At 39.7% G+C, this 25,464-nt stretch overlaps 1 protein-coding gene across 3 annotated transcripts in view; it reads left to right on the top strand.

Moving 5' to 3' along the window:
- The window catches only part of LOC108243090 (collagen alpha-1(IX) chain), a 47,461-nt gene that overhangs the window by 19,156 nt on the left and 2,841 nt on the right, over positions 1-25,464 (top strand). Inside the window, exons 7-37 of one of the 3 annotated variants that reach the window (XM_017428312.2) lie at positions 5,838-5,855; positions 7,326-7,415; positions 7,517-7,552; positions 10,674-10,745; positions 10,967-11,011; positions 11,148-11,183; positions 11,269-11,292; positions 11,393-11,446; positions 12,547-12,618; positions 14,008-14,046; positions 14,183-14,239; positions 15,623-15,676; positions 15,922-15,975; positions 16,085-16,138; positions 16,215-16,268; positions 16,353-16,406; positions 16,853-16,906; positions 16,986-17,039; positions 17,676-17,729; positions 18,952-18,996; positions 19,148-19,201; positions 19,301-19,354; positions 19,509-19,562; positions 20,281-20,352; positions 20,460-20,495; positions 20,583-20,627; positions 22,049-22,081; positions 22,327-22,473; positions 22,891-22,945; positions 24,097-24,291; positions 24,739-24,825. In XM_017428312.2, the coding sequence (XP_017283801.1) occupies positions 5,838-5,855; positions 7,326-7,415; positions 7,517-7,552; positions 10,674-10,745; positions 10,967-11,011; positions 11,148-11,183; positions 11,269-11,292; positions 11,393-11,446; positions 12,547-12,618; positions 14,008-14,046; positions 14,183-14,239; positions 15,623-15,676; positions 15,922-15,975; positions 16,085-16,138; positions 16,215-16,268; positions 16,353-16,406; positions 16,853-16,906; positions 16,986-17,039; positions 17,676-17,729; positions 18,952-18,996; positions 19,148-19,201; positions 19,301-19,354; positions 19,509-19,562; positions 20,281-20,352; positions 20,460-20,495; positions 20,583-20,627; positions 22,049-22,081; positions 22,327-22,473; positions 22,891-22,945; positions 24,097-24,291; positions 24,739-24,825 (1,852 nt within the window). The remainder of the gene's footprint in view (positions 1-5,837; positions 5,856-7,325; positions 7,416-7,516; positions 7,553-10,673; positions 10,746-10,966; positions 11,012-11,147; positions 11,184-11,268; positions 11,293-11,392; positions 11,447-12,546; positions 12,619-14,007; positions 14,047-14,182; positions 14,240-15,622; positions 15,677-15,921; positions 15,976-16,084; positions 16,139-16,214; positions 16,269-16,352; positions 16,407-16,852; positions 16,907-16,985; positions 17,040-17,675; positions 17,730-18,951; positions 18,997-19,147; positions 19,202-19,300; positions 19,355-19,508; positions 19,563-20,280; positions 20,353-20,459; positions 20,496-20,582; positions 20,628-22,048; positions 22,082-22,326; positions 22,474-22,890; positions 22,946-24,096; positions 24,292-24,738; positions 24,826-25,464) is intronic. The other 2 variants (XM_017428314.2, XM_017428313.2) reach the window with 2 other exon arrangements.

A 25,464-nucleotide genomic window follows, 5' to 3' on the forward strand; every position in this document is an offset into this window, starting at 1 on the left:
GGAACAACATCAGACATCTCAGTCCAGAAATGTGCAGTTCTAGGCACAGCCAAGATACTGCGCAGAACCCTCAAGCTCCCAGGCCTCTGGTAGAGGACCCGAGCTCAGAGGATGAAACAAAGACCACCCGCGGAGGGTGAGAAGGGAATTTATTATATATATATATATAACCCTTGCTAGAAACCATAACCATACAGTTAATATGGATCATACATATTATGCAATAGGCACATGGTTCTCAAACTTCTCAGTACCAGTGGTGATACTGTTGATCCGTCTAGTGGTACTCGGTAGAGATTTCTGTATACAAGATTTTGAACACAAGGTCAATTCAAAGCTAATTAGCCATCATGATCTAAACTGATATTATCATAAAAATAACTACTCAAAACAGAAGTGTTGTTTATTTTTAGGCTGTTCCCCTCAGTGGTGGTCACCACAGCAAGTGAACTCGTACAAGATATTGGACAACCGCTGCCTTTCCTGATGCAACCTGGGCACAAACCGCCAGCTTCAGGATTACGTAATTGTGGCCCTGACCACCAAGCTACCACCACCCATCACTCAAAATAGAAGTGTAGTGGAGAATATGTCATAAATTCCAGTGGAAACTAGTAGTTTAAAGGGAACTGCTGTGTTAGTGACTACCTATGCAGTTTTTATTAGACTGTGAGCAACAAAAAGAGCAAAACACTAAGGAAATTTGGTTCATGTTATCTCATTGTTATACTGAGTTGTTGTGAGGGAAAAGAAGAGTCAAACCAGTGAATGTGGTGATGTTCTCAGCAACAAATACCTGTAACCATCAGTTCCTAATCCACACCATTCAGTTGGGGTTAGGGGTTTGGTCAGTTTGCTTGTTTATGTCACATTTGAATGTAGGCTTTTCCTGTTGTCTTTAAATGTCTGTCACTATGGTGGTACTTGAAGAGCTTAGCCAACATACCTTTTCAGATGTTGACAGCTACAGCGCTATTAGTACCTTATTTTATGACACAAAGGTGCAACAGTGGTGGATTGGCTTCAACACCCCATGCCATCTCAGTCCATTCAAAAATCACAACACTCCATCCTGGCTTAAAGTCTTTTGTGAAAGTGCCTTATAATTGCTGATCTTTAGAAATCAGGGCAGCCAATGGCTGATATATGGCACAAGTTCTGTTTATTTTTAGTAAATATGGATTTTTCATTCGACAAAATATAATAATGTAAACAAATATATATTTGTCAACACTTAGAAGAACTTGTACACTACTAGGTAAATTGTTAAATATGTACAGATATGGCCAATTAAAATAGGATGGCTAATTAATCAGTTGAGTTGACCGGCTCCCGGGTAAAATGTGGGCAACAAAATAATTAGCACAGCCTAGAATACAGTTTTGCAAGCTATGCACATGACAATGAGCTGTGATTTCTATACATTGGCTGTCTAATACGCAGCTGTAGTTTGCTGGTGGCAAACACTCATTTCAGTGAGACTAACTGAAAATTCACATATTTTCTTGCTTTTTTAAATTGCAAACAAGTCTCTGGCAGTCACAGCCCAGTGTCAGTTTTGCTACCAGCACCAGCACCAGCTGCAGATAAAGATATTGATCATTTTGAGAACTTTATACCTTATAGCATCAAAACTCAAACCCTAGACAGCAAACCTGTGGATTTTGCTAATGCAGAATAAAGATTCTTTCAGCAGTAATTTAACAGCAGACACCTAAATTGCAGGATGTGCACAAATTGCGTTTTTTTTAGTTTGTTCAAAATCAAGAATAATACATTTTTCTTTGGGTAATGCATGCTTTAAAATGCCTGCAAAAAAAGAAGTACCTAGTCATTTGTGGATATGAACATAATATTGTGCAACTGTAAAGTCAATACTCTCATTTGTGCACAAAACATGGTTCTGGAGATTAGGAAGATTAACTAAAGCTCTTGTGGGCACTTTAGTTCAAATATGTTGCAATAATCTTGAGTGTAGATGAAGGACTGTGTTATTATAGACATGGGTTGATTCCTGTTAAGGGTTATGCATAATATAATTTAGGAAATTCATTTCTAGAAAAGCCTTCCCCTAGAAATCAGACACACACAGCCATACACACCCAATGTGGTACATACACTCACTGCCAAAAACAGTAAGCACACAGACAGTGGTAGAAATTAAATTATTCTGCATTTGTTGAAAGATTTGCAACATCGATATCAGATAATGTCAGATTAAATGAATAACAGACTTGTCAGTATGGGCATGCTGCTGGTCCTGTGTCAGTAGAGTGTGGCCAACCCTCAGGTCTGGATAGAAGCAGTGATTCAGTGCAGAACAGATTCATACAGCTGTTGTATCCTCTCCTGTAGCAAGTCAGCCTACAGCTGTGGAACTGGTTCTCAAGATCCATTAGATCAATACTGGGTCTGAGCTGATGCCCAAGCTGATCCCAAACATGTTACGTGGAGGAATATTGGAGGACCTGGTGCAGGCAGTCTTTAGACTCGTGTCATGTGTGGACTGGTGTTGTCTTGTTAAAAGACTGTACCAGGGTGCTGTCTAAGAAGAGCTAAGATGTGCAGACATAAGATGTTGCTGATGTAGCGCTCTGTTAGGGTCCCCTGAATCACTACCAGAGGTGACCTGAAGTCAAACCCTGCAGCTCCCCACACCATGATGCCAGGAGAACACCAGTATGTCTCTCCGCAACACTGGCAGAACTGGTTCTCTCTCCTCAGGGCCACCATAAGGACACATAATGGTCATCAGCGGTGATGCAGACCCAAGATTTATTGTTGAACATGACACAACACCACATTATTGTCAGGATATGGGTTTTTGTTGTTTTTCTTTGTGATATCTTTTGCATTTTTGAGTTATTGTTTTCATGTTTTGTCTTTGTTTGGTGTTTACCTTCTGTGTTCTTTCATCATTCACTTCTCCTCTGTCTGCACTTGTCTATTCTGCCACACCCATCTCCTCCTGTTAGCAATCATTATCACTCACCTGTGTCCACTTCCCATAATCAACCTCTGCTTTAAAACCTGGTCTTCTTCTCCACTTCCCCATTGTTCTTGTTTTTGTCCTTGGTCCCACCTTGCCTTGCCTCGCCTCACCTTGCCTTGTCTTGCCGTCTTTGGATTTTAGTTATAGTTTGTTTTGCTACCACGTCAGCCTTTTGTTTTCTAGTTTTGTTAAATAAATAAATAAATAAAGTATTTATTTTAAAATGAGTCTGCGTATTGGGTTCACCACGCTTTAACCACGTCATGACAGAATGAACCGGCCAGAACAGAGCCTTGCAGACTCGCTTCCCTGTGTCCCCCTCTCCGAAGGGGACGCTCACACAGCGTTCTTGAGTGACCTGGTCTCCCGCCCATCGTCACCTCAGCATCCCACGGCCGCCGTCGGCATAAGAGGGCACCGGCTGCGGCGGCCACCAAGTTCTCTCCAGCCGCATTAGCTTCAATGCCTCCACCAGCAGCTTCCATGTCACTCCCAGCACCAACTGCTTCCACGTCACTTCCGGCACCGACCGCCACCACCACATGTCTCTCCTTGTCTCCCACCGAGCGTTTGGACATTTCTTTTCAGATCCAAAGACTGTTTTCCTCTTTAAAAAACAATCTGGAACCCAGTCACTGTCAGGATTGGTGGAGACGGAGGCGAACCCAGAAAGCAGACTCATAACTCTGAACTAAAGAAAAACTGATTTATTAAAACGAAAACAAGAAGCTGACGGGGCAGCAGAACAAGAACATAACTAAAAAACCAGAGACACGGGTGAACACAGGACTAGCACAAAAGAACAATGATCTGACAGCGTGGTGGGGGAAATGACAGGGTATAAAAGCACAGAGGATGATGAGGTAAGTGGGAATAGGTGAATTAAAATAAAAGTCGACAGGTGGAGATGGGCGTGGCAGGTAAACAGATAAGTGACTGACTGAGGAGGAATGAGTGGTGACAGGAAACAAACACAGACACAAGAGACAAAGGCAGAAGGAACTCAAACCAAACTAACAAGATAACAGAATAAAATAACTAATAACACCAACGGAAACAAAAAAAACAAACTGAAAAACCAAAAACCCATATCCCGACAGTCACAGTATTACCACCTGCAAGATCATAGAAAACATCCTACTGTCACAACCTGATATCCTCAGTCTACCCTTTTTCATGAACTTTTTTAACGAAATAACCCACTTAAAAGGACAATTAATCATTGCATCCACCCAGTCAACTAAGCCATCCCGTTCACCCAGTCAACCAAGCCGAATCTCCCACGTTTTTCTCAGCCTCTCCAACGCCGTCCTCCATCGCCCTCTGCAGAGTCCTCAGTGCCTCCATCACCCTCTGCAGAGTCCTCAGTGCCTCTATCGCCCTCTGCAGAGTCCCCAGTGCCTCAGTCGCGCTCTGCAGAGCCCCCAGTGCCTCCATCGCCCTCTGCAGAGCCCCCAGTGCCTCCATCGCCCTCTGCAGAGCCCCCAGTGCCCCCAACGCCCTCTGCAGAGCCCCCAGTGCCCCCAGCGCCCTCTGCAGAGCCCCCAATGCCCCCAGTGCCCCCAGCGCCGCTCCCACGGACCCCAGTGCCTCCAACGCCGCTCCCGCGGACCTCAGTGCCTCCAACGTCTGAGCAGCCCCACGCCACCACTGTTTCTGCAGAGCCTCCAGTGTCTACCAAGTCACCCGTGCTTGCCATGTCTGCTGTCAACAACATCAACGCTTCTCACCAGGCAGCTCCAGAGGGGGTCGAGGTCCACGCCTGCCCGGCTCACGTCTGTCCGGCTCACGCCTGCCCGGTCCTCGCCCGCTGTGCCCATGCCTGCTGTGCCCTGAACTCTTGCCACGTCGAGACCAGCTGATGATGGTCATCAAGACACGGTCCAGACTGACTAATGTGTGTTTTAAAGAGTTCAGTACCCGTGCCTTGATGGCAGTTGCAGATGTTATGGGGTTCTAAAATGCTTGACACACAATCCAATAAACTGTCCTTGATGTGGTCTGTCTTTGGTGACCAGAATCTTTACTACACTTATAGGTGCCTTCACATACCTATTGGTACCAATATTGGGCCACAACTGTACGCCCTGGACAATTGTGCAAATTGACTACCTGACCTCATACAAGTCACTACCAAAGTCCACCAATTGCTGGTAATGCTGTCTGATGTGTCTACGAAGCACCATTTGTCTCTATGACTCACTGTTTTAACCGACTTTCAGACACTCCTGCAACTGTCTGGTAACACTACTGGTCCACTCTTGATGCCACCACCTATACCCTTTGATGCTTGTTCTAGATGTGCTAGCTCATCACAAATCAAATGATTTGCAGGCCCATCACTGGTCTGCATGTGGACCAGATAACACCCAAGTCCTTTCAGGGTGCTGTTTTTTTTTTTTGTTGTTGTTTTTTCAGTGACTGTATTTTATAATAGTTCTATTTAAATTATATTTTCTGTTTCTCCATGGCTGACGTGCAGTTACCGAAATGTCTGCCTCTGAGACATTGTTGCAGCTTGCACTGAAAATGCCACTCTTCTGTCTCACATATCATCTGCTGTGTAATGAATTAGGATTAACAGAAAGCCTTTTTTATTCTGCCACGTGGATCTAGATGTAAATGACTGTAGCTCATATAGCAGAAACATTTCCTGGCCTGGTGCTCTGTACTAGTTTTCAGGCTAACACTGGTAGTGGAGGTACTGTGTTTGGGGCTTTAAAAAGCAGCATGATATTTATTCCTCACTACTGTGATTATGAACGCTTCTGCTGACACTTTGGTGAGGGCGGTGTGATTACTTTTCATTAACTCTTCTTTTATCTGATTTCTCTTGCTTCTGCAGATGTTTGCCAATGCTGAGGTATTTAATTTTTCTTCTCTACCTTCTTTTTGCTCTGGGATTTGTAGCCACTTATCTATTTTAGTGCTGCGGTTGCCTAATTGCCTCATTGCTCCTAACTACATTTACTTTGTGGTGGTGGCTTTGTTTCTTCACTATTTCAGCTTTACTTTTAATTATTACAGTACAATATTCATGTGTATGTACAACATAGAGTCATTAATAATTTAAATTAAGATTGGCTAAAGTTACAGAGCGCAGATTATGGCTTCATTTGTATTAATATCAGCTGTATAAGTAACATTTGTAGGCTTCAGCTGGTTGCTCTAGTCCTAGTATTCGTCAGATTTTGTGTCATGTATGAGCCTATCAAAAACTGTCTTTTTGACTGGTGTCACAAATAAACTTAAAGGTAGGCGTTTATTGTCAGTTTTCAATGTGATAGGGAAAAGTAGTAAAATGATGATGTCTTCATCTCATTTTCCATATGCTGAATTAAAGCTACAATGCACTCCATTTAACCTATCTATTGTGTTCTGTCAAATTTGGCCAATTTAGAAATTTTCTCTGTGAAAAAGGTTTTCCCATTGATCTGATAGGCATGAAATTTCATGACTTTGACCACACAAGTAATCTAAACAGGCAAAATCAATGTAGATAATTTTCCTTATATCGTGGGTGTTTTATTCAGTATTTCACTGTATACATTGTCTTTTTGTTAAAAAAATATACTGATCAGTTTTGACAAAGAACAAGGTATGTTCTTGTGAGCCATTATTACACTTTGAAATAGTTTCAAAACAAATGGCCTTGATGCACTCTGGCACATAGTGATCTGTAACAAATACAACAGGTTTCATCTGTAAATTAGTTTTAGTCAAAATAATCCACAATTTACCCTTTTTTTCTCTAAAGCGGAGTAGTATGAGCTCAGATCAGTGAGGCATACAGGACATAAAGAGCAAAACAAGTTAATGAAAAGGTTATTAGGTGACGATGCATGTAATCTCAGATTTATTGGGGCAGTCATTTTTGACCAGGTGCATAAAAGTAATGAGTAAGGAGTGAACAGAATAGGAGGGTTAAAACTATATCACAGTTTTTTTTTGTCTAATCATTTTCAATCAAGTTTTTGTTTAAAACAAACCAAACAGGTGAAAATGAAGAAATGTTCTTTTTTACCAAAAAAACAAAACCTGTTGTTTTAACTGTATATAACAGATGTCACAACCTTTACTTTGTGTGTAAAACATGAATATAACCAGTGTTTTAGGGCACCACAGCCAAACAAGACCTTATGGATAACAAAGAGACACCACTGACTTTGTCAAAATGGCAGTGTTTGATACTTTGAGAACCAAAAAGACTGACTCTATCTATAATGTTAAAACATAGTATGATTTATTTTATTCAATTAAAATATTGAATGATTATTTGTCCTAACCTCTTTGGTATTTGTCTCTCATCATGACTTTTCGTCTCTTCTCTCAGCCTGAAAAGGCAGTTCCAGGTCCCCCTGGTGCTCCTGGCCCAGAGGGCCCCACAGGGGCCCCAGGAGAAAATGGCAGGGATGGAAGAGATGTAAGCATGTCATCCTTGACTTCAAATGTGTTTCTACAAGATTTATTCTTCTGCTTTTATATATTTTTTAAAATTTTGACTTATTTCATTTGTCTCTCCAGGGTCTTCCAGGGTCTCCCGGCAGTCCAGGTGCTCCTGTAAGTGTTTAACACAAAATGTTTTTTAACAATACTTCATACTTGAAGTGTTCTGATGCATCATCTTCTAAAATATGAAACTTTATAATTCAGTTTAAACCATCTACATTGCAACCACTGAGTTGAAACTAAGTCCTCCACCCTGTAGACAGTTGTGGCTCAATGGTTAGAGCAGGCATCCTCCAATGAGACAGTTAGAGGTTCGGTTCTACCAGTATGCCACAATGTTGAAATGCCCCTGGGGAAAACATTGAACACCTAATTTCCTCTGATGTGTGCCCCATCGGTGTAGGGATGTAATCTAAAACACAGATTAGACTCTATAGAATGATTTATCCAGATTAGTATGAATGTGTGCATGGATGGGTAAGTGAGGGCACAGATTGTGCTGTAAAGCACTTTGAATAGCCTGGTTCGCTAGAAAGGTTCTCTATAAGTACAGAACATTTACCATTCAGAAAGACTGCTCCAGAAATAGTTAATCTAGAACATCTAAGTGAAAACTATTCCTTTTATCTACTTAAACCAAACACTTTAAGTATGTTTTACTAAACACTGAAAATTAAGAAAGCTGCTGAGGAAATGTTGCGTATGACCTTTTAAACCTCATAAATCTGTACATGGACTGGCAAAGAAATTTAAAGAATTGGATGCTAGTTAGCATTATGCATTTTTGTTTTACTCCTCTGTAGAACTGACAGACTGTAGTGATCTTGATCTCAACGAGTTTTTATCTTGTTAAATAAAGGTGAATGAATGAATCCTCAAAGTGTTCTTGTTTACCATGGCTAATGAGTATTTCATTTTCTGACAAATCTCTAGAGCACCTTTTTTTGCTTCTGAGATACTTCTACTACATCTCTGACCAAACCATCCAGAAACTTCGGCCTGTTCATATCTATACTTTTATACTTATGCTTGTGTGTTCTCCTACTCTTGAGTGTCATGGTTTATAGCCACCAATAATCAGATTCTCCAGAGTGGGCCTCAAACTTCAGATCTATCCATACCCTTGCCATCTCTTTCTTAACTCTGATTAAACCAGTAAATGCTTTTTTTGTTGTGCCTTGGTCCTGATAATGAAATTACATTATTTTGCTAACTTAAGTTTGGGAGTAGGGCTATGCCTAAATCACACTTGAAATCACCATAATTACCTCTGGCTCCATCTGTATGGGAACATTTTTTGTGAATGAAATGCTCTTTATTGTTTCAGCCTTTTGTCCACACAAAAGCAGTAATTTAGCCCCTAGTCACGGTTCTGAGAATGAGGGGAGACCAAAATGCAACGGCGTGGCGTTAAAGTCCTTTATTGAAAACTTCCAAAAACAACGTTGCTTGGATAAGCTGTCTGCGCAGCCACAAAAACATGAGCACAGAAAGGGACCGTGGCCTCCAAATGAGGAACCCGCAACCAGGTGCGAAGCAAAGGCTCTTAAATAGTCAGAGAGAGTGAAACCAAATGAAGAACAGATGTGAGCAGAAAATCAAAAGACAAAAGCCAGATAGAAAACGAAAACCAGAACCGGAAACCCAAAAGTGCAACCACTGACACCCCTAAGTGATATTTTTTTTAAAAACAGGCTTTAAAGTGAAAAAATCTTGAAAGCGTATCTATTTGTTTTTATGTGGACAGCCTAAACGCAACCTTTTGATAACTGTGATGTAATAGACCCACCTCCTGCCTAACCTAGGACTAAGCATCACAGTAACAACGACAGATTGTTTTTGCTGCAGGCGCTAGATTTTTAACTACAATAAAATCCTTAATATACTGTATTACTTCTATGAGCAGAAAAGTCAAAAATGAACAATAACATTGTCTTGAATAGAGCAGAGCTAAAACCCCTTATTATTCCACTAACAAATCTAAAGCCATACAGTTTTTTATCACTTCAATGAACATTCTCTATCAACAATACAAAATAGAAACATTGCAGAAAAATATTGACAATATACATGAGGTATACTCTTGACCTTTGATATGGGAATAGTTTTAACCCTCAAGTGGCCTTCAGGTCGAATTGACCCAAAGTTACAAGGGCTTCTCTCTCTCTATCTCTCTCTCTTTTTTGAGGGCTTCAGGAGGGTTAAAGGCCGATGACACATTTTAGCTAGCTATGCTTTGAACATCGTGAGGAAAACCCTTCTCGTCAGCTGATACTATACCAGAAAAGCATCCATTATGTCTGTATATTTGAACGGACACAATGCCCAGTTAATAGTAGATTATTGTGAACTGAAGCAGAAGTTCCACTTCGCCATCAGTCAAAGTCAAAGTCAAAGTCAAAGTCAAAGTTGCTCTTGTGTTTATATCATTGTCTTTTTCTCCTTCTTGTTGTGTTTACAGTCTATGCTTTGTACTCAACATGTGAGCTTTATGCACATGCTCCATGCCTTGTTTGCTACATCACCACTTACAGGCCTCTGGTTACTACAGCATTCTGGGTTGTTTTCTGCGTTCCCATGTGGATGGCAGCATTTACAGAAATATTATATTTTTTATGAGTATATCTTAAGTAATAACAAATAAAAAGATTATTTTGGAAAAAAAAACTTCCCATTTGGACAAGGACTCAGCCTTTCAGCCCAGTTTGCCTTATGCTCTTGATCCCACACTTCCTCACCCTCATCTATTATCCATTCATCTTACCTCATTCCTACCCCTCTTTTATTCCCACTCATCCTCATCCCTCATTGCAACCCCTTTTCATCACACTCATTCAACTCAACCTAATTCATTCAACTTCAATTTATTTATACCATGCTTATTTGCAACCAGAAATACTCAAGAGCCCTATACAAATAGATGCAAAGAAGATCTGATGGTGTAGAGTCAAATTCAATCAGATTTATCTCAGTCCAATCCAATCAGTAGCTTTATTTACTCTCATTGTTGTCATACATTATCCCATTCCTACCAGCATCCATTTCATTCATTCCTACTTTGATTTTCCCAGGGTGCATAGCTCTCCATGAGAGTGACTGTGTTAGAAAACACTGAGAGTGCCTGACTTCCTTGATTAAAAGTGCACAAGCAATGTCTCTGTGTGTCTTAGCAGCAGCATAGAGAGATGCAGGAAACGGATAAAGCTATTTAATCCTTGTTTCTGTTTTCTAGGGCAGCAAAGGGGATAAGGGGGAGATTGGTTTTCCAGGACAGAGAGGCCTGCCTGGTCTTCCTGGACCTTCTGTAAGAACCTAAACTTGACACTCAAGATTTCTGCCTGAGATTTCTGTGTGTGATTGTGTGTTCAGAACCATCAGCAAAGCGTTGTCCACTTCACTTCATAAACAAGTGTATGTGTGTGGGCAACCACCAGATAAAGTGTGTAAGGTGCAGAGGGGTGAGACTGTGTGGTAGTGTAGAGAAAGAAAAGATGATATTGATTTGACTGTGTTTGCTGTCTGCAGGGTCCTTCTGGTCCAATGGGTCCCAGAGGGCCTGTAGGAGAAAGAGTGAGTCGACAATTCATTCACTTCAGAACCATCCAGCTAGGAAAATTGATTTTCTTTTTCGTCGTCTTTTTTTTCTTTCTTTGTCGTTGTTGCAAACATGAGTAGTGTTTCTGATTTCCCCTCCTTTTGATTTTAGGGTCTTCCTGGCTTCCCTGGACCTGCAGGTCCTCCTGTAAGTAGAAAAAAGTGGACATAGGTGTGAGAACATGACACTTTTTTTAAATTTATTTGTTCTTTTTGAATTCTTTGTATTACAGGGCCCAACAAGTGAAGGACCACCAGTATGTATTTGCCAGATTTTTTCACATTTTAAAATTTTATTCAGATTTGCTTATGCACTGTTTTCCAGTATTATCAGGTATAAGTATTTGTGTTTGACAGGGTCCTCCAGGAAAACCAGGAATCCCTGGAGATGAAGGGAACATTGGACCAGAGGTCAGAATGCTTTTTTCTTTTTTTTTCAATTGCATGCTGCCAAAAGACAAAGACAGACAATAATGTTTTTACTTCTGTGTATTTATGTGCATGTTCTTGTATCTATCTATTACCAAAATATGTCAGGAACCACTGGACAGATTTTAATGAAACTTGCAGAAAGTAATCACTGGATGTATATCTACAACTGAGTAACATTTAGATTCAGCGTGATACAAGATGGCTGCCACAGCTTAATGGTATTAAAAACTCAAAAATGTCTGTAACTCAGTCAGTTTTACAGATATTGAGGTAAAACCTGTTGTGATAGGTGATGAGACTAATCGCCCAACAAAGACTGTGGGCACTAACACTGCACAACATTTTTGCCTAAAACTTTGGTGTTAACTGGTAAACCCAGCACTATCTCTCTGTTAGCAAAATATTTAATTAAAATCCACCCAGTGGTTAATGAGATATTTTGCTAACAGGCAAACAGGATTGATTCCAAAAGTTAGTGCTATGGTTTTGAACACAGCATTTAGTAGCACTTGAGTGAATGACTCTCAGCTAAAGCCAAACCAAATTTTGGTACATTATTTAAAACATAGCCATTTTTGTGTTTCACAAGGTCAGTTACCTGAATTGTGTTAGGGCCTAAAGTTAATCAAGTGTAGATGCAATTATTTCCTGAAAGTTTGAATAAAATATGTTCAGTAGTTCATAAGATAATTAGCAAAACAAAGGACATAGTTGGCTACAAATACATAAAGCGATTGGCAAAATTTTAAACAAAGTCTTTCTGCTATCTGTCAGCACTCAGACTTTGTGTTGGAGATCAGTCTTGACTACCAGCGCACCTATTTTTAGGTTATTATCTCCAAAAATTAACATTTTATAAATGTACAGACAATTACTTTCTGCAAGTTTTATTGAGATCTGTGAGATACTTTGTCAACAGACAGACAAACAAGCAAACACACAGATACAAGCAGTTACATGATCACCTGCTTTTTATGGCGGTGAGCGATGCCAGGCATTGAATCATATTTCTTTCAGATTTAAATGATTAACATGTTGAATCTGTTGTTTTTCTGTGCTTGTCAAACAAAAAATTGCAGGGTCCACCTGGACCCAGAGGAGGACCTGGCGTTTCAGGCCCTCCTGGTCCACCTGGTCCACCAGGGCCTGTGGTAAGAACCAGCTCTAACTCCTGTCTTATATTTTACATAGTGAAGGGACACATATGTTGTACTGGCGGGCTTTCAAAACTACTTTGTGAGCCTTTATGAAGTAGCTACATTTGGGGTTCCTGCTCCTGACTGTCAACATTGGCTGATGCTGGCAAAATAAGAGAACTGTCCCTCCAAGGCTTATCATTTCATCATAAATTTCCTATAAACCTACAACAGCAGTCTGCAACCTGTGCCTCTGAGACCGCATGCAACTCTTTGGTCTCTCTGTAGTGGTTCTTTGTAGCTTTGACCAAAAATAACATGAAAATGAGTGTTTAAGAGTGTTATAGAGTATGTGTTTTCTTTTAATTATCCTGTAAATTTAACCTTTTTAAAACTGGTAATGAAGATGCTGACAGGAAAAACAACAACACACACACTACACCGTCTTCTCACTGTCTCTACACACAAATACACACACATACGCAATCTTTCAGCTGTTTCTGTCATCTCTCTCACTGCCTTAGTTTAGTAATATCATGTTTTAGTAGTTTAGTTATCCTGTACCTTAATTGGCATTATCATGTTCTGTAACTTTGTATTGTTGTTTAGTTTAGTTTTCTCTCTTGTATTTTGTCTGTAACTTTGTCTGTAATTTTGTTCTTGTGTTGTAAAGCACTTTGAGTCACCTTGTGCTGAAAAGTGCTATATAAATAAATTTTACTTTCACTTTCACTTTCCTGTTTTTAGCTTTCCTATCTGTTTTTCTACTTTTAGCTACAGTTTTACTAACAATAGCACCTGTTTTGCTCATTATAGTTTCTAGCCACTGTTCTGCTGTTTTTAGTTTTTAGCTTCTGTTCTGTTTTTAACCTTTAGCTTGTGTTCTGTTAATTTTAGCTTCTGCTTGCTTCAACTTTAACAACTCAGCTTTTCTGCAAACGGGCAGAAACAGTTCTGTTGATTGTAGAGGTTGCACACCACTGACCTACATGATGTTCCCCTGTGTCGGTGTTTGAGAAAGGGCAGGAACTCTCCAACACCTGGCTCGATCTGTTGGTTATCATCCATCACAAGCAGACTGTAACAAATCACAGACAACAGTCTGTGCCAAGTACCATTTCTACACTATTCGGCATCACTGCATCATGCCAAAGTTGACAAACCAGATAATTTTAAAGTTTTGTATCAGGAACCTGCTGTTTTTGAAACACAACTCTGTTAACCTACATGACTTTGTCTGAAAATGCAACATTCCTGCCTGAACTCCAATATCCCTTGTGTGTGATGATTTGCATGCAATGTTTTCTAATTACATGTTTATTAAGACTGGAGGGTTTTGTGGTGTGGGGTACTTATGCGGACATCTAAACCCATCATTTTAGATGTGACTGTGCTGTGTTTTAGGGACCACCCGGTGCCAACAGTGAGGGGAGTGGGGAAGCTGTGAGTGTTTTACTGTCTGCCAAATGTTTCCTGGATGCATGGCAATGGGAGTGGTGGCTGAATAACCCGGTGATAATAAAGAGGCTGTTCAGCAGCCCTGCTTGTTGAGTATCTGACTGTGTGTGCATGTTTGCAGTGTCCCGCTGCCTGCCCTGCTGGACCTCGAGGATTGGCTGGGTTGCCAGGGATGAAGGTGAGGAATGTTAATGAACACAAACCAGACAGCAACAGCATCTATGCAAATGCATCTGTTTTAGTTTTTTTTCCCTGACAGAAATAAAAAAACATGAATCTACCAGGTTCTTCACACATGGAAAACCACATCACCATGTGGAATCACACAAACATGTTTTAATTGTTCTAATATCGCTGGGGAAATGTGCAAAACATGTTCTTCACATGTGTTGTTCTTGTGGTTTTTCTGTAAGAGGCTGGATGGAAATAAAGAAAAAAACAGTCACAGTCAGAATTAAAATGTAAGTACAATATACAGATAAGTAACTACAATAATCTGGTGATTATTATCTCTACACTCTTGGCATGAAGACTTGGCAGATTTTATAATCCCAAGTTTTTAAAATTTATTTTCAAACCAAAGTGTAGAAGCTGTGTATAAAAAATCTGAATCCTACCAATGACTGTACAACCTCCTTTAGCACCAATAACTCTCTGTAGTGGTTTTCTATAGGATTCTATCAGCTTGTCCCATGGTTGTGGAGGAACTTTGGCCCACTCTTCTTTCCATCGTTGCTTCATTTCATTGAGGTTTGCAGACATTTGTTTCTGCTCAGCTCTCTTAAGGTCCCACCACAGCATTTCAGTCAGACTGAGGTCTCTCCACAACTGACTTACAAAAGATCAAGTTTGGTTGTAAAGGTTGAGGTGCACAAGGGTCCACTGTTTCGTCTAGTACACAACATTCAGGATTCCTATGTTGATAAATAAGGAAATGTATGGAATTTGATTTAAGTATTATCCATATCTGGATAGAGACAAAAGAAAGCAGAGTATGGAAAAACATTAGTATTTCCAGACTATGTTGAATTCTCTAAAAAACAAAAATATAAATTTGTAAAAGTTGTTACATCACAACAACAATATTTTTTTATATGTGAAAAAAATATGTCATAGTGACAACAGTGTGAACATTGGGTTGCCATCAACTAGAAACTGAAACAGGGCATGTAGATCAATCTTTGTTGATGGACCCCTTTGTAATACTTTTAGTAATACCCATGCATCCATTTTCTTTAGCTGCTTCTTCTTTCGGGGTTGCAGGGAGCTGGTGCTTATCTCCAGCAGTCACTGTGTGAGAGGCTTTTAGAGGGACTGTTGGTAATATCAACAAGGAAAATGCAACAACTTTAATTGTTTACCTGACAAGCATATGCAGGTCTATGTATGAAGACTTAAATAAATTAAAAATATTTTGTCAGATTTGTATGTCGGAATAAATTTAAATAAATTCTGACCCAAAAGGAGAATGTCTCATAAAAAACACATTTTATTTCAAATAATACAGAAATAAAGATATTATTCTTATCCTTATTCTTATTATTTTGAATAATACTTTCAGGGACATGAAGGAGTTCCAGGTGAGCCTGGAAAAGATGGAAAACCTGGAGAAAAGGTATGTACATAGAAAAGAAAAGAAAAGAAAACAAAAGGAAAGGAAAGAAACAACAAAACAAAATCTTCATCTGTCCCATTGAACATATGACAGAATGATGTTTCAATGTGCTTTTCTATGAATCTGATGCAGAAAAAAAGTGCACAAAAATGTCTTACTTGGGTCTAAAGAGACGTTAGAAATAATTACAAATATTTCTTTTAAATTTTAATGTTTTTTTGTTTTGTTTTTTTGTCTTTTACCAGGGAGACACTGGAGAACCAGGCTCTCAGGGAGCACCAGGTCGCATTGGTGATGATGTAGGAAAACATCAGTGTTCACATTTTAATCATGTCCATAAATATTTATATTTGTCTGAAAATTATAAATTGAAGCAAAAATGTTACAACATAAATATTTGGATTTTAGGGACAAAGAGGTCCAATTGGCTTTCCGGGAACCCCTGGAGAGAAGGGAGACAGGGTAAGTTTTACAGCGATTGATTTTTCCTTTGTCTGTTGATGAGTGATGATGAGATCTGACTCCCCTCCATTTGCAGGGTCCACCTGGTTACAATGGGGCTCCTGGACCCACCGGCCCACCTGGAGCTCCTGTAAGCATGAGTCAGATTTTGTACCTTGTGTGGCTTTTGCTCTTGTATTAAGAAGATCAGGAACTGATAGATTGCTCTGTTCAGGGTGTGGAGGGAATCCGTGGACGCCTGGGTTTGCCAGGGCCTAAGGGAGATGATGTAAGTCCTAAATGTTTGATTAGACTACAGGGTGGGCCATTTATGTAGATTTGCATTGACAATCCAACACAATGGGCAGCACTTTGAACGCATTTTATAACTGGTAAGGAACTTGTAAATAACTCTTGAAAGAATAAAGTTACAATAAAACCAAGCATACCGTTGTTTTTCTTGTGAAATTCCCAATAAGTTTGATGTGTCACATGACCATCTTCCCATTGAAAAAAACAAAGGTTGGATTCAAAATGGCCAACTTTAAAATGGCCGGCATGGTCACCACTCATCTTGAAAAGTTCCCCTCCTCCCACATACTAATGTGCCACAAACAGGAAGTTAATATCACCAACCATTCCCATTTTATTAAGGTGTATCCATATAAATGGTCCACCCTGTACATTATGGAACAAAAAGACAACAGTAATAAAAAAAAGCTTCATGTTAATTAGGGAGCTGTGGGACCTCAAGGATTGCAGGGTGTTCCAGGGGAGAAAGGAGAACCCGTAAGTATTTGAGGTATTGCTTTTATAACTAATTCATTCTGAGCATGTGATTTTCTAACTGTGTGATGTGGCCCTACAGGGAGAACCTGGCAAAGATGGCTTGGATGGACTTCCTGGAGCTGATGGTGCAAAAGTAATATCTATACTGTATTAAAATATAATCTTGGTCCCTTGTGTTAATGCATGTGTATATGCATTATTGGGAAGTTAGAACATCATAGATAGCTGAAAAAGACTCATGAAAAATAAGACAAGAGAGACAAGAGACAAGAGAGATACCAGTCATCTGAGTTTGTGGCAAAAGATTTTTTTTTTTAAATCTTGGTAAAATATTGTCTCATCATATTCCTGTGGACCCAGGATCCTGCCCTGTCCTTGTGTAGATGGTCCTATTACATCACTATTATTTTTACATCTCCAAACTTTCCCCACTGAACATTTGAGTAGCTATGCTAGCAGCATGCAAACTTGTTAGATTTCCTCTACATAATATGTCTCACATTGATACCATCCTATTTCACCAGAAAAAGACATGATGTACTCAGTTTTACTGTCTGAAATGGCTGTTTTAGGAATGAACTATTCTGCATTGTGTCAGCAGGCCAGTGAGCCCCCTAAAACCTTGCAGTTAGCAGCACAAATGTAAAATAATCATAATAATGCTACACTTGTTCAAAATTGATTGAATAAATACAGAAATGTAATGCTCAGAATGTGTCTATCTAAACATAAATCAAATATTTGTATAAACTATGAATTTCCTCTGCAGGGAGAACCTGGTGCATCAGGAGCTGTTGGTGTCAGAGGGATCACTGGGATTCCAGTAAGTCCAACTTCATTTTCTTTGACTGCTACAATTTTCAACTCACTTGCATCATTTTCTAAAAGTTACTGTCATCAGCTACTTGCTCTTTCAAATTAAGTGAAAGAAATTTCTCTCTGAAACAACATAAAAAGTCCTCCATCTATCCCTTCACCCACTCATTTTCATCCATCCATCCATCCATCCATCCATCCATCCATCCATCCATCCATCCATCCATCCATCAATCCATCCAACGGCTCTCTTTCATCGACTTTTCATCCACCAATTCAACGTCAATTCCTCCAGCAGTTTGGGTCTGCACTGGGGCCGCCTCTTAGAAAAAAAGAAAACCAGAAACAAAAAGTAAAACTTCCAAAGCAAGGCACACATGAGGCATCCTAAAGATAGTATCTCACTGGCCTGTGGCTAGTTGGCAAATGGGATTCGCAAAGGAGTCTGTGGAATATCTGGCGATGTTCGCAGTGGTTCTCAATTTCCTTGCATGAGTCACAGAGATGTGCAGTCCTGTTATTTGAGTTTTGAAAAGAAGTTATACTACTGATTTGCTCTACAAATTTTCACAGTCATCGATCCCTCCCTTGGGCTTGTTTAAAAACTGGCTGTTCAAAAAATGACCACAAAGCTCACAGTTCATTAGGCCGCAAACACCTAAAATCCAATGAGACAGCAATGGAAAATTGGTGTTTTTTCTAATAATTTTTTCACAATTTTAAATCTCCAACTTGTCTCCAACAGTTGCAATTCAGTCAGATACTGCCTTGTTCAGATTCCCAAACCACCTCATCTGACTCTTTTTGATGTAGATCAGTGGCTCAACTCCAAGCTTCCTCGAACAACAGAGCTACTCAATAGTTGGAACTTACAAGCCATAAAGACCTCCTACTTTAGCTTGATTACATTTTTCAGCTGATTTACAACATCAACTAGAATTCTATTTTTTCTTAAAGTAGTAGGCTCTGAACTGTGCTAAAGTTATATGTACTTTGAATGTAGTTTGAATACACAAAATTATGTTTTTTTATTTGTACTTTTTTACAGAAACGTTAAACACCTTGCTTTGAAATTTTAAGAAACTATTTAAATTTCACATTTTTTAATAGATTAAGCTGTTTTGACTCAACACAATTACTGGTTTCCATGTGTCAATTCTCATTTTTGATTAAAAACAAATATGGGCTGGTAACTTTTAGTTTATTTTTGTTTGGCATATTGTTCCTAGGGACTGCCAGGAAAGCAGGGAATAGTGGGACCCCCTGGAGAAAAGGTAATTCATTTACTTCCTCATTTGATGAAGCATGGCCTTTTACTCAAATTGTTACATGTACAACTTTTTCCAATCTCCAGCCTTGATGTTTTGGCAGATAAAGGTTAAAATAATTACAAATAACTCGGAGTCATTCCTGTTGTCGATTTAGGGTGAAACTGGCACTGAGGGATCCACTGGGCCAGCTGGACTTCCTGGAAAAACTGTGAGACACCCTTCCTCACAACATTATAATATTAGCTTGATTATCTGTTATTTTGATTGTTATATTTATAAGCCTGTCCACTCTTTTCTGTTCATAAAGGGGGAGCCTGGGAAAAATGGAGCTGATGGTAAACCTGGAGAAAAAGGAGCTACTGTGGGTTTGATTTTTACTTTTCACTTGTTATTTCCAGTTTTTCTGTTGGTTTCCATGTTAAGTCAGAGCCATACAGTTTGTGCACATGTTAGTTAAGTGGATACTGCTATATTGATTTGGAAGCCGTGAGTAACATGCTCATTTCAATATGCAGGGAGATGCAGGAAAAGAAGGGCTGGTGGGGCCAACAGGTCCACCAGGACTACAGGTAAGGCGTCCTTTTCTCTCTGGGGGCAACAGGGAACTACTCTTGGTGGCAGTATTGTGTCAATGTCATGAATAAATGAATGAATAAACCTAAACACTGTGGTACAAAAGTGTGTGTGCTGGGTGTATTATCATTGTGTAATACAAGTGCAGCAGCTGGGTCACAAGGTCAATGCAAAATAAGTTTTTTTTACTATTACATTTTTGAAGTGGCGCTCTAAGACATAATTATCAAAAGTTAGTACCTTATTAGTCATGACATCAGTCATAGGGCATGGAGTATAGAGGAAAGGGCAGAAGTCTTCATCCAAGTGAGGCTAACAGTTAGCTAAAGACAGGCGCTTTTTTTCATTTTTTTTAAGTCTTTCTCAACAAAACACCAGTGTTAAAGAATTCTAAATGAGCTAATATGAAACCCGTACACTTTTGCATGACACGTTTGTTTAATTTGTGGCTGTTTTCTCAACTTAACAATGCTGTAGTACTACTAAATGTACAGGTATGTGTGCTGAGCGTAAACTGTGTTCATGTCGACGGTGCTGAGGCACCTTAACACAGACATTGTTTGGTTGAGAAAAGAATGACAAACCAAGCAAATGTTGTCAGGCAAAAGTGTAGAGGTTTAGTATTAGTTAATGTAATCTTCTTTCACACCAGCACGTTTTAGTTTCATCTGGAATAAGTATCCAGTAATTTTCTTTTGGATCTTATATCAAAAGGGTGTAAAAGGACATAAAGGTAACACTGGTGCCAAAGGAATGAAAGGCCATACTGGGCACAAAGGTGATCAGGTGAGACAAATTGTTTTAGTTTTTCTTAAGTTAAACAGAAATATTGTTAAAAAAAAGAAATAAAATAAAATCAGCAAATCACACAATCATTACCATATGTTGTTTAGGGACCCATTGGACCAGTGGGACCAAAAGGAAGTCAGGTAAGACTCATTATTTCTTTCTTTGATTAACTTCTTACCCCTTTAGTTTATTAGTTACGCACTTAACGTGTCACTGTTCTCAAATAGGGGGACCCAGGTCTTACAGGAAATTCTGGAGTCAAAGGAGATCAGGTATTCACCAACACATACTGACTCGACTGTAAATTTAAAAACCATCTTGTTTCAATATTAGGGTTTTATACATCAGGAAATAATAAAAGATTATCTGGTCTTTATCATGCAGTAAAGTGATTTAAATCTAACCTCAAGTGTAAAAAAACCACAACAAACTCAACCATGTCATTATTTATGAAACAAAAAACAAAGCCAAAATAATAAAAAAAACTGTGTGAAAAACAAACTCCACCCCCTGATCCAGCAGCTTGTAGAACCTTAGCAGCAAGTTTTTGTAGGGCTTTATCAGATTGTCATGGTTTCAGACAAGTTGACTGACCTTTACAACACCTTGATTGTTTTATTTTTTAAGCCGTTCTATTGCAGATTAGCTGCTGTGTTTGGGATCATTGTTCTGTTGTATCATGACCCAGTTTGGTCCAATCATGAGCTGTCAGACAGATGTCCTCACATTTTACTCTAGAATCCTTTGGTCTACAGAAGAGTTCATGGTTGACTCATTGACTGTAAGGAGCCCAAACCATCAGCCCTCCACCACCAATGACATACCAATGAGTTGTTTGAGCTGATTTGCTGTGCTTGGATTCGCCAAGTATGTTGCTGTGCATTATAGGAAAACATCTCCACTTTAGTCTTTCACCCAAAGTAGCTCATTCAGATTATTCTTTACAACTCTAAGTCATGCTGCCATGTTATTTTTAGAGAGAAGTCCTGCAACCTTTTCAAATAAATCATACTTGTTCAACCCTTTTCTAATTTTCCTGTCATGAATTTTACCCTTTAATTTGTTAACAGAGGCCTGTAAATCTGAGATGGAGCTGTTGAGTGTTTTTTTTTTCTTTCTGAGCATTGCATGGATTGGCAGCTGTCTTAAATGTTTTCCACTTATGAATAATCTTTATCTCTCTAGAAAGGTGGATTCCAAATAGTTTCAGAACCACCTTTAACTTTTCATGGATTCATGAGCAGCAACAGTTGCTTCTCTAAGGTCATTGCTGATGTCTTTCCACCTTGACATTTGGTAAAACACACCTGTATGTTCCAGAGCAGCAAACTGACAAAACTCCTGCTTTGTTTAAAAAATAATGACTTAGAGCAGGGGTAGACAATCCTGGTCCTGGAGAGCCACTATCCTGCAGGTTTTACTTGTTTCCCTGCTCCAACACACCTGAAACAAGTAAAACATGCAGGATGGTGGCCCTCGAGGACCAGGATTGCCCACCCCTGACTTAGAGGAATCCACAGTGTGTTTTTGTACACATGAGGTTAGATTTGAATACTTTTAGCCTCTGGCAAAGAAAAAAAAATGTATTACTTTTTTATGTCTTCATATGTAAAACTCATCAGCGTTTGCTATTTGTATGACCCATTTGTTTGTGGATTTGAAACAAGATAACTTCTCTTTGTGTGTGTTTTAGGGCGCTCCTGGTGTGTCTGGAATCAAAGGAGAGGTATTAAGAAATGATTTTGATTTAAGCAGAATATGTGTTTGTATCCACACAAAAGAATGTAAACTAGCTTAACATGTACAAAATTAGCCCATCTGATACAAAATTCTTCCCCTGAGAATATACTGTGAACGAAAAGTACCACAAGGACAAGAAGCACTGAAATTTAAAGGGATTATCCAGTCATCTTAACTCAAGGCCACTGTTGGAAATCCAGTCCTGTTACTGATTTACACTTTAACTGCCAGCGTGGAGAAAAAGGCCAAAGAGGAGCTACAGGAGCTGATGGCAGACCGGGCCAACCTGGACATGAAGGTGCAGCGGGTCCCATGGGAGCCCGAGGGTTGGAGGGAGAACCGGGTCTTCCTGGACCACCAGGCTCCAGAGGGTTACCTGTAAGTCATCCACTCCTCTCACTAATGATTATATCCACTTAAGCAGTACACTAACAGCCTTTAGAGCTACACTTTAAATTGACACACTAAGTGGATCGAAGGGGGCCAGAAATGGCCTGTTTGTTCAACATATGATTTATGATTTCATTACAAGCTTTTGCTGCTTGTTTCTTTTATTTCTACCATTGCATTGTTCAAGACCAAATATGTGAAAATTAAGCAAACACTTCTGTGCTCATCTGTAGCCCCTTAGAGGTTCAATACTTTCCTGTAAGGTAAACAGACTCATGTTACGAATTTTGTCAGCTCAGATGCTTTATGAAGGATGTTCACACTGAGAAGAAATTAATTGTTTGTGTACAAATCCAGGCAACATTAACCTCTAGGCTACATCATTTGTTGATGTTCATTTGGCAGGGTCCAAAAGTGAGTGATGAAAAGCTTCGGGAGATGTGCTCAGCAGTCGTGCAAGGTGCAGTTTCTGATTTTGATGTATCCATGTCCTCACTCACAGTTTTTTATTAATCATAATTAGGATTGCACCGATACAGATAGCAGTATCGGGTATTGGCTCAATTGGTTCAACCGCATGCATATACTCATTCGCAGAAGTGATCCGATACCATAGTACCTGATGCAACTTCAGAAGTGATCCGATACCATAGTACCTGATGCAACTTTAAGGCAGTATGACATTCACCTCTCAGTTGAGCATCTAGTTGGTAGAGGAGAAGCAATGCCAGCGGTGTGGAGGTAGTGAATGATGGTGACAAAAGTAAAGTGGACTGCAAATTATGCTCAGCAAAGGTGTCAAAGGAGAAATTAAATCTAGCAATCTAATAAATGGTAATGTGGTGGCAGTGACTCAGGATGTCGGGGTTTGTCCTGTATCTGGAGGGTTACCGTTTCAAACCCCCGCTCTGTCCATCTCAGCCATTATGTCCTTGGGCAAGACACTTCACCTGCCTTGCGTACTGGTGGTGGTCAGAGGGCTTGTGGCACCGGTGTAATGGCAGCCTCACCTCTGTCAGTCTGCCCCAGGGCAGCTGTGGCTACAATGTATCTTACCACAGTGGATGACTGATTGTAGTGTAAAGTGCTTTTGGTGTCCTTGGACTAGATAAAGCACTACACAAGTGCAAGCCATTTACCATTTAACAATTTTAATATACGCAGTTTGATAAAACATCTGGAAAATAAAAACAACACAATGCCAACTGCAAAGTGTTTGCTATCAGCAACACAAATGGTTTTAGTCAGTTATTGAGCAAAAGAGTATCTGGAAGTATCCAGATCTAAGCATGAGCTTCCTAACAATCTCACCACACATCAGAGGGAGCTTTTGGAAACAACTATTGCTGTCCTGGCTCTGTTTGAGGGGTTAGCAAAAAAAATGAAACTTCTTTGATTTTTTTTTTTTTTTATGTCAAAATAATAAAAAAAAGCATAATGGTGTTTAGTAATACTCGTATCAGTACTCGGTATCAGCAAGTATGCAAATATAAGTACTCATACTCAGTTTAAAAAAGTATAGTATCGGTGCATTCCTAATCATACAATGTTTTAAGAAGCGTTACTTGGATAAAATAAATCTCTGTGATCATTTATTCTATTTCCCCATAGAGCAATTAGAAGAGTTTATGAAAGAGATGTTGAAGAGACCAGCACCCATTAGTGCTCCAGGTACCCCTGGACCAGCAGGACCACCTGGACCTCCTGGACCAGCTGGAACATCAGGAGCAACAGGTGCCCCGGGGCCAATGGGCCCCAAAGGCCATCCAGGATTCTATGGACTTCCAGGTGCACCAGGCCAGAAAGGTCAGTGCAGAATTTCAAAGGCATTGGTTTCTGCAGCCTTTAAAACAACCTGCAGTGGTTCTCATACACTGTGTGCAACTGTGTGTGTGTGTTTCCCAGTGATAAACCAGATGTGAGGCTGTGGTAGATTTGTTGTTCTTACATTCTTTTGGATACAATTCAGAATCGCCATAGAGCTAGTAAGAAGGAGTTAAATTAAACTATTAGAGAAAGCAAGTCTGTCCAATCTAACTTTGTCTTAACACAAAAGCAATCACTAAAATATGTTAAGCAGAGTACTCTGCGGATGGACAGAGTTTACTCCTGCATATATTATCCAATCAATATTCCACTCAACAAAGCTGAGTGGAGTCATTAGGTCAGCTAATTGTGATCCTATATTTGTTAAAACTGTTTGCTTCCTCATTTCTTTCTAATGTTAATGTTCATGTTATTTGTTGTCTGCAGGTGAAGCAGGGGAAAGGGGAGTCAAAGGAGCCAAGGGAGAGGATGGTGTGGGAATCAAAGGAAGTCCAGGTGCACCTGGTGTACCAGGTAAGGGGGTGGGGGTTGGGGGTTCCTTTGACAACAAGACCATAAAAGCACTCAGAGGAAACAAGCAACGTTTCAACTGACCAAAGTTTCAGCTCCCTTTTTTAGCTATGTATAAATGATGTGAACAGATTCATACCTACAAAATGTGAGACAATAAGTGTGGCAAAATATGGACCTTTCATTATCTAACCCTGGTGCCCCACCACTTTCACTGGGGGAAGTTAAAGGATGCAAAATGATAGAAGGTTAATCTGTTCTTCACTCCATGTGGGCTCAGCTTGATTGAGACCAATCAGTCTCTGTGAATGGGGGCCTTCACTGCTTTCTTCACAGTCACTGCCATGATGTGGAGAGACGAAAGCGAACCCAGAGCGCAGACTCATATTTGAAAAGAAACTAATTTATTAAACTAAGGACAAAAATGAAAACAAAAGCTGTCGAGGCAGCAAACTAATAAGATAGAAACTAAAACAAAAACCAACCAAAACAGGAGCAAACACAGGAGCAAACACAGGAGCATAAACAGGAACAAGAAACAGGAACGGGCAGGACAGAAACTAACAACAACAGACAAACCTTAGACAATGGACCAGCGAGGTATGGAGAGAAATGACCGGGTTTTAAAGTGCAGAGGATAAT

Source organism: Kryptolebias marmoratus, linkage group LG5 (assembly GCF_001649575.2).
Source record: "Kryptolebias marmoratus isolate JLee-2015 linkage group LG5, ASM164957v2, whole genome shotgun sequence".
Taxonomy (NCBI): Eukaryota; Metazoa; Chordata; class Actinopteri; order Cyprinodontiformes; family Rivulidae; genus Kryptolebias; species Kryptolebias marmoratus.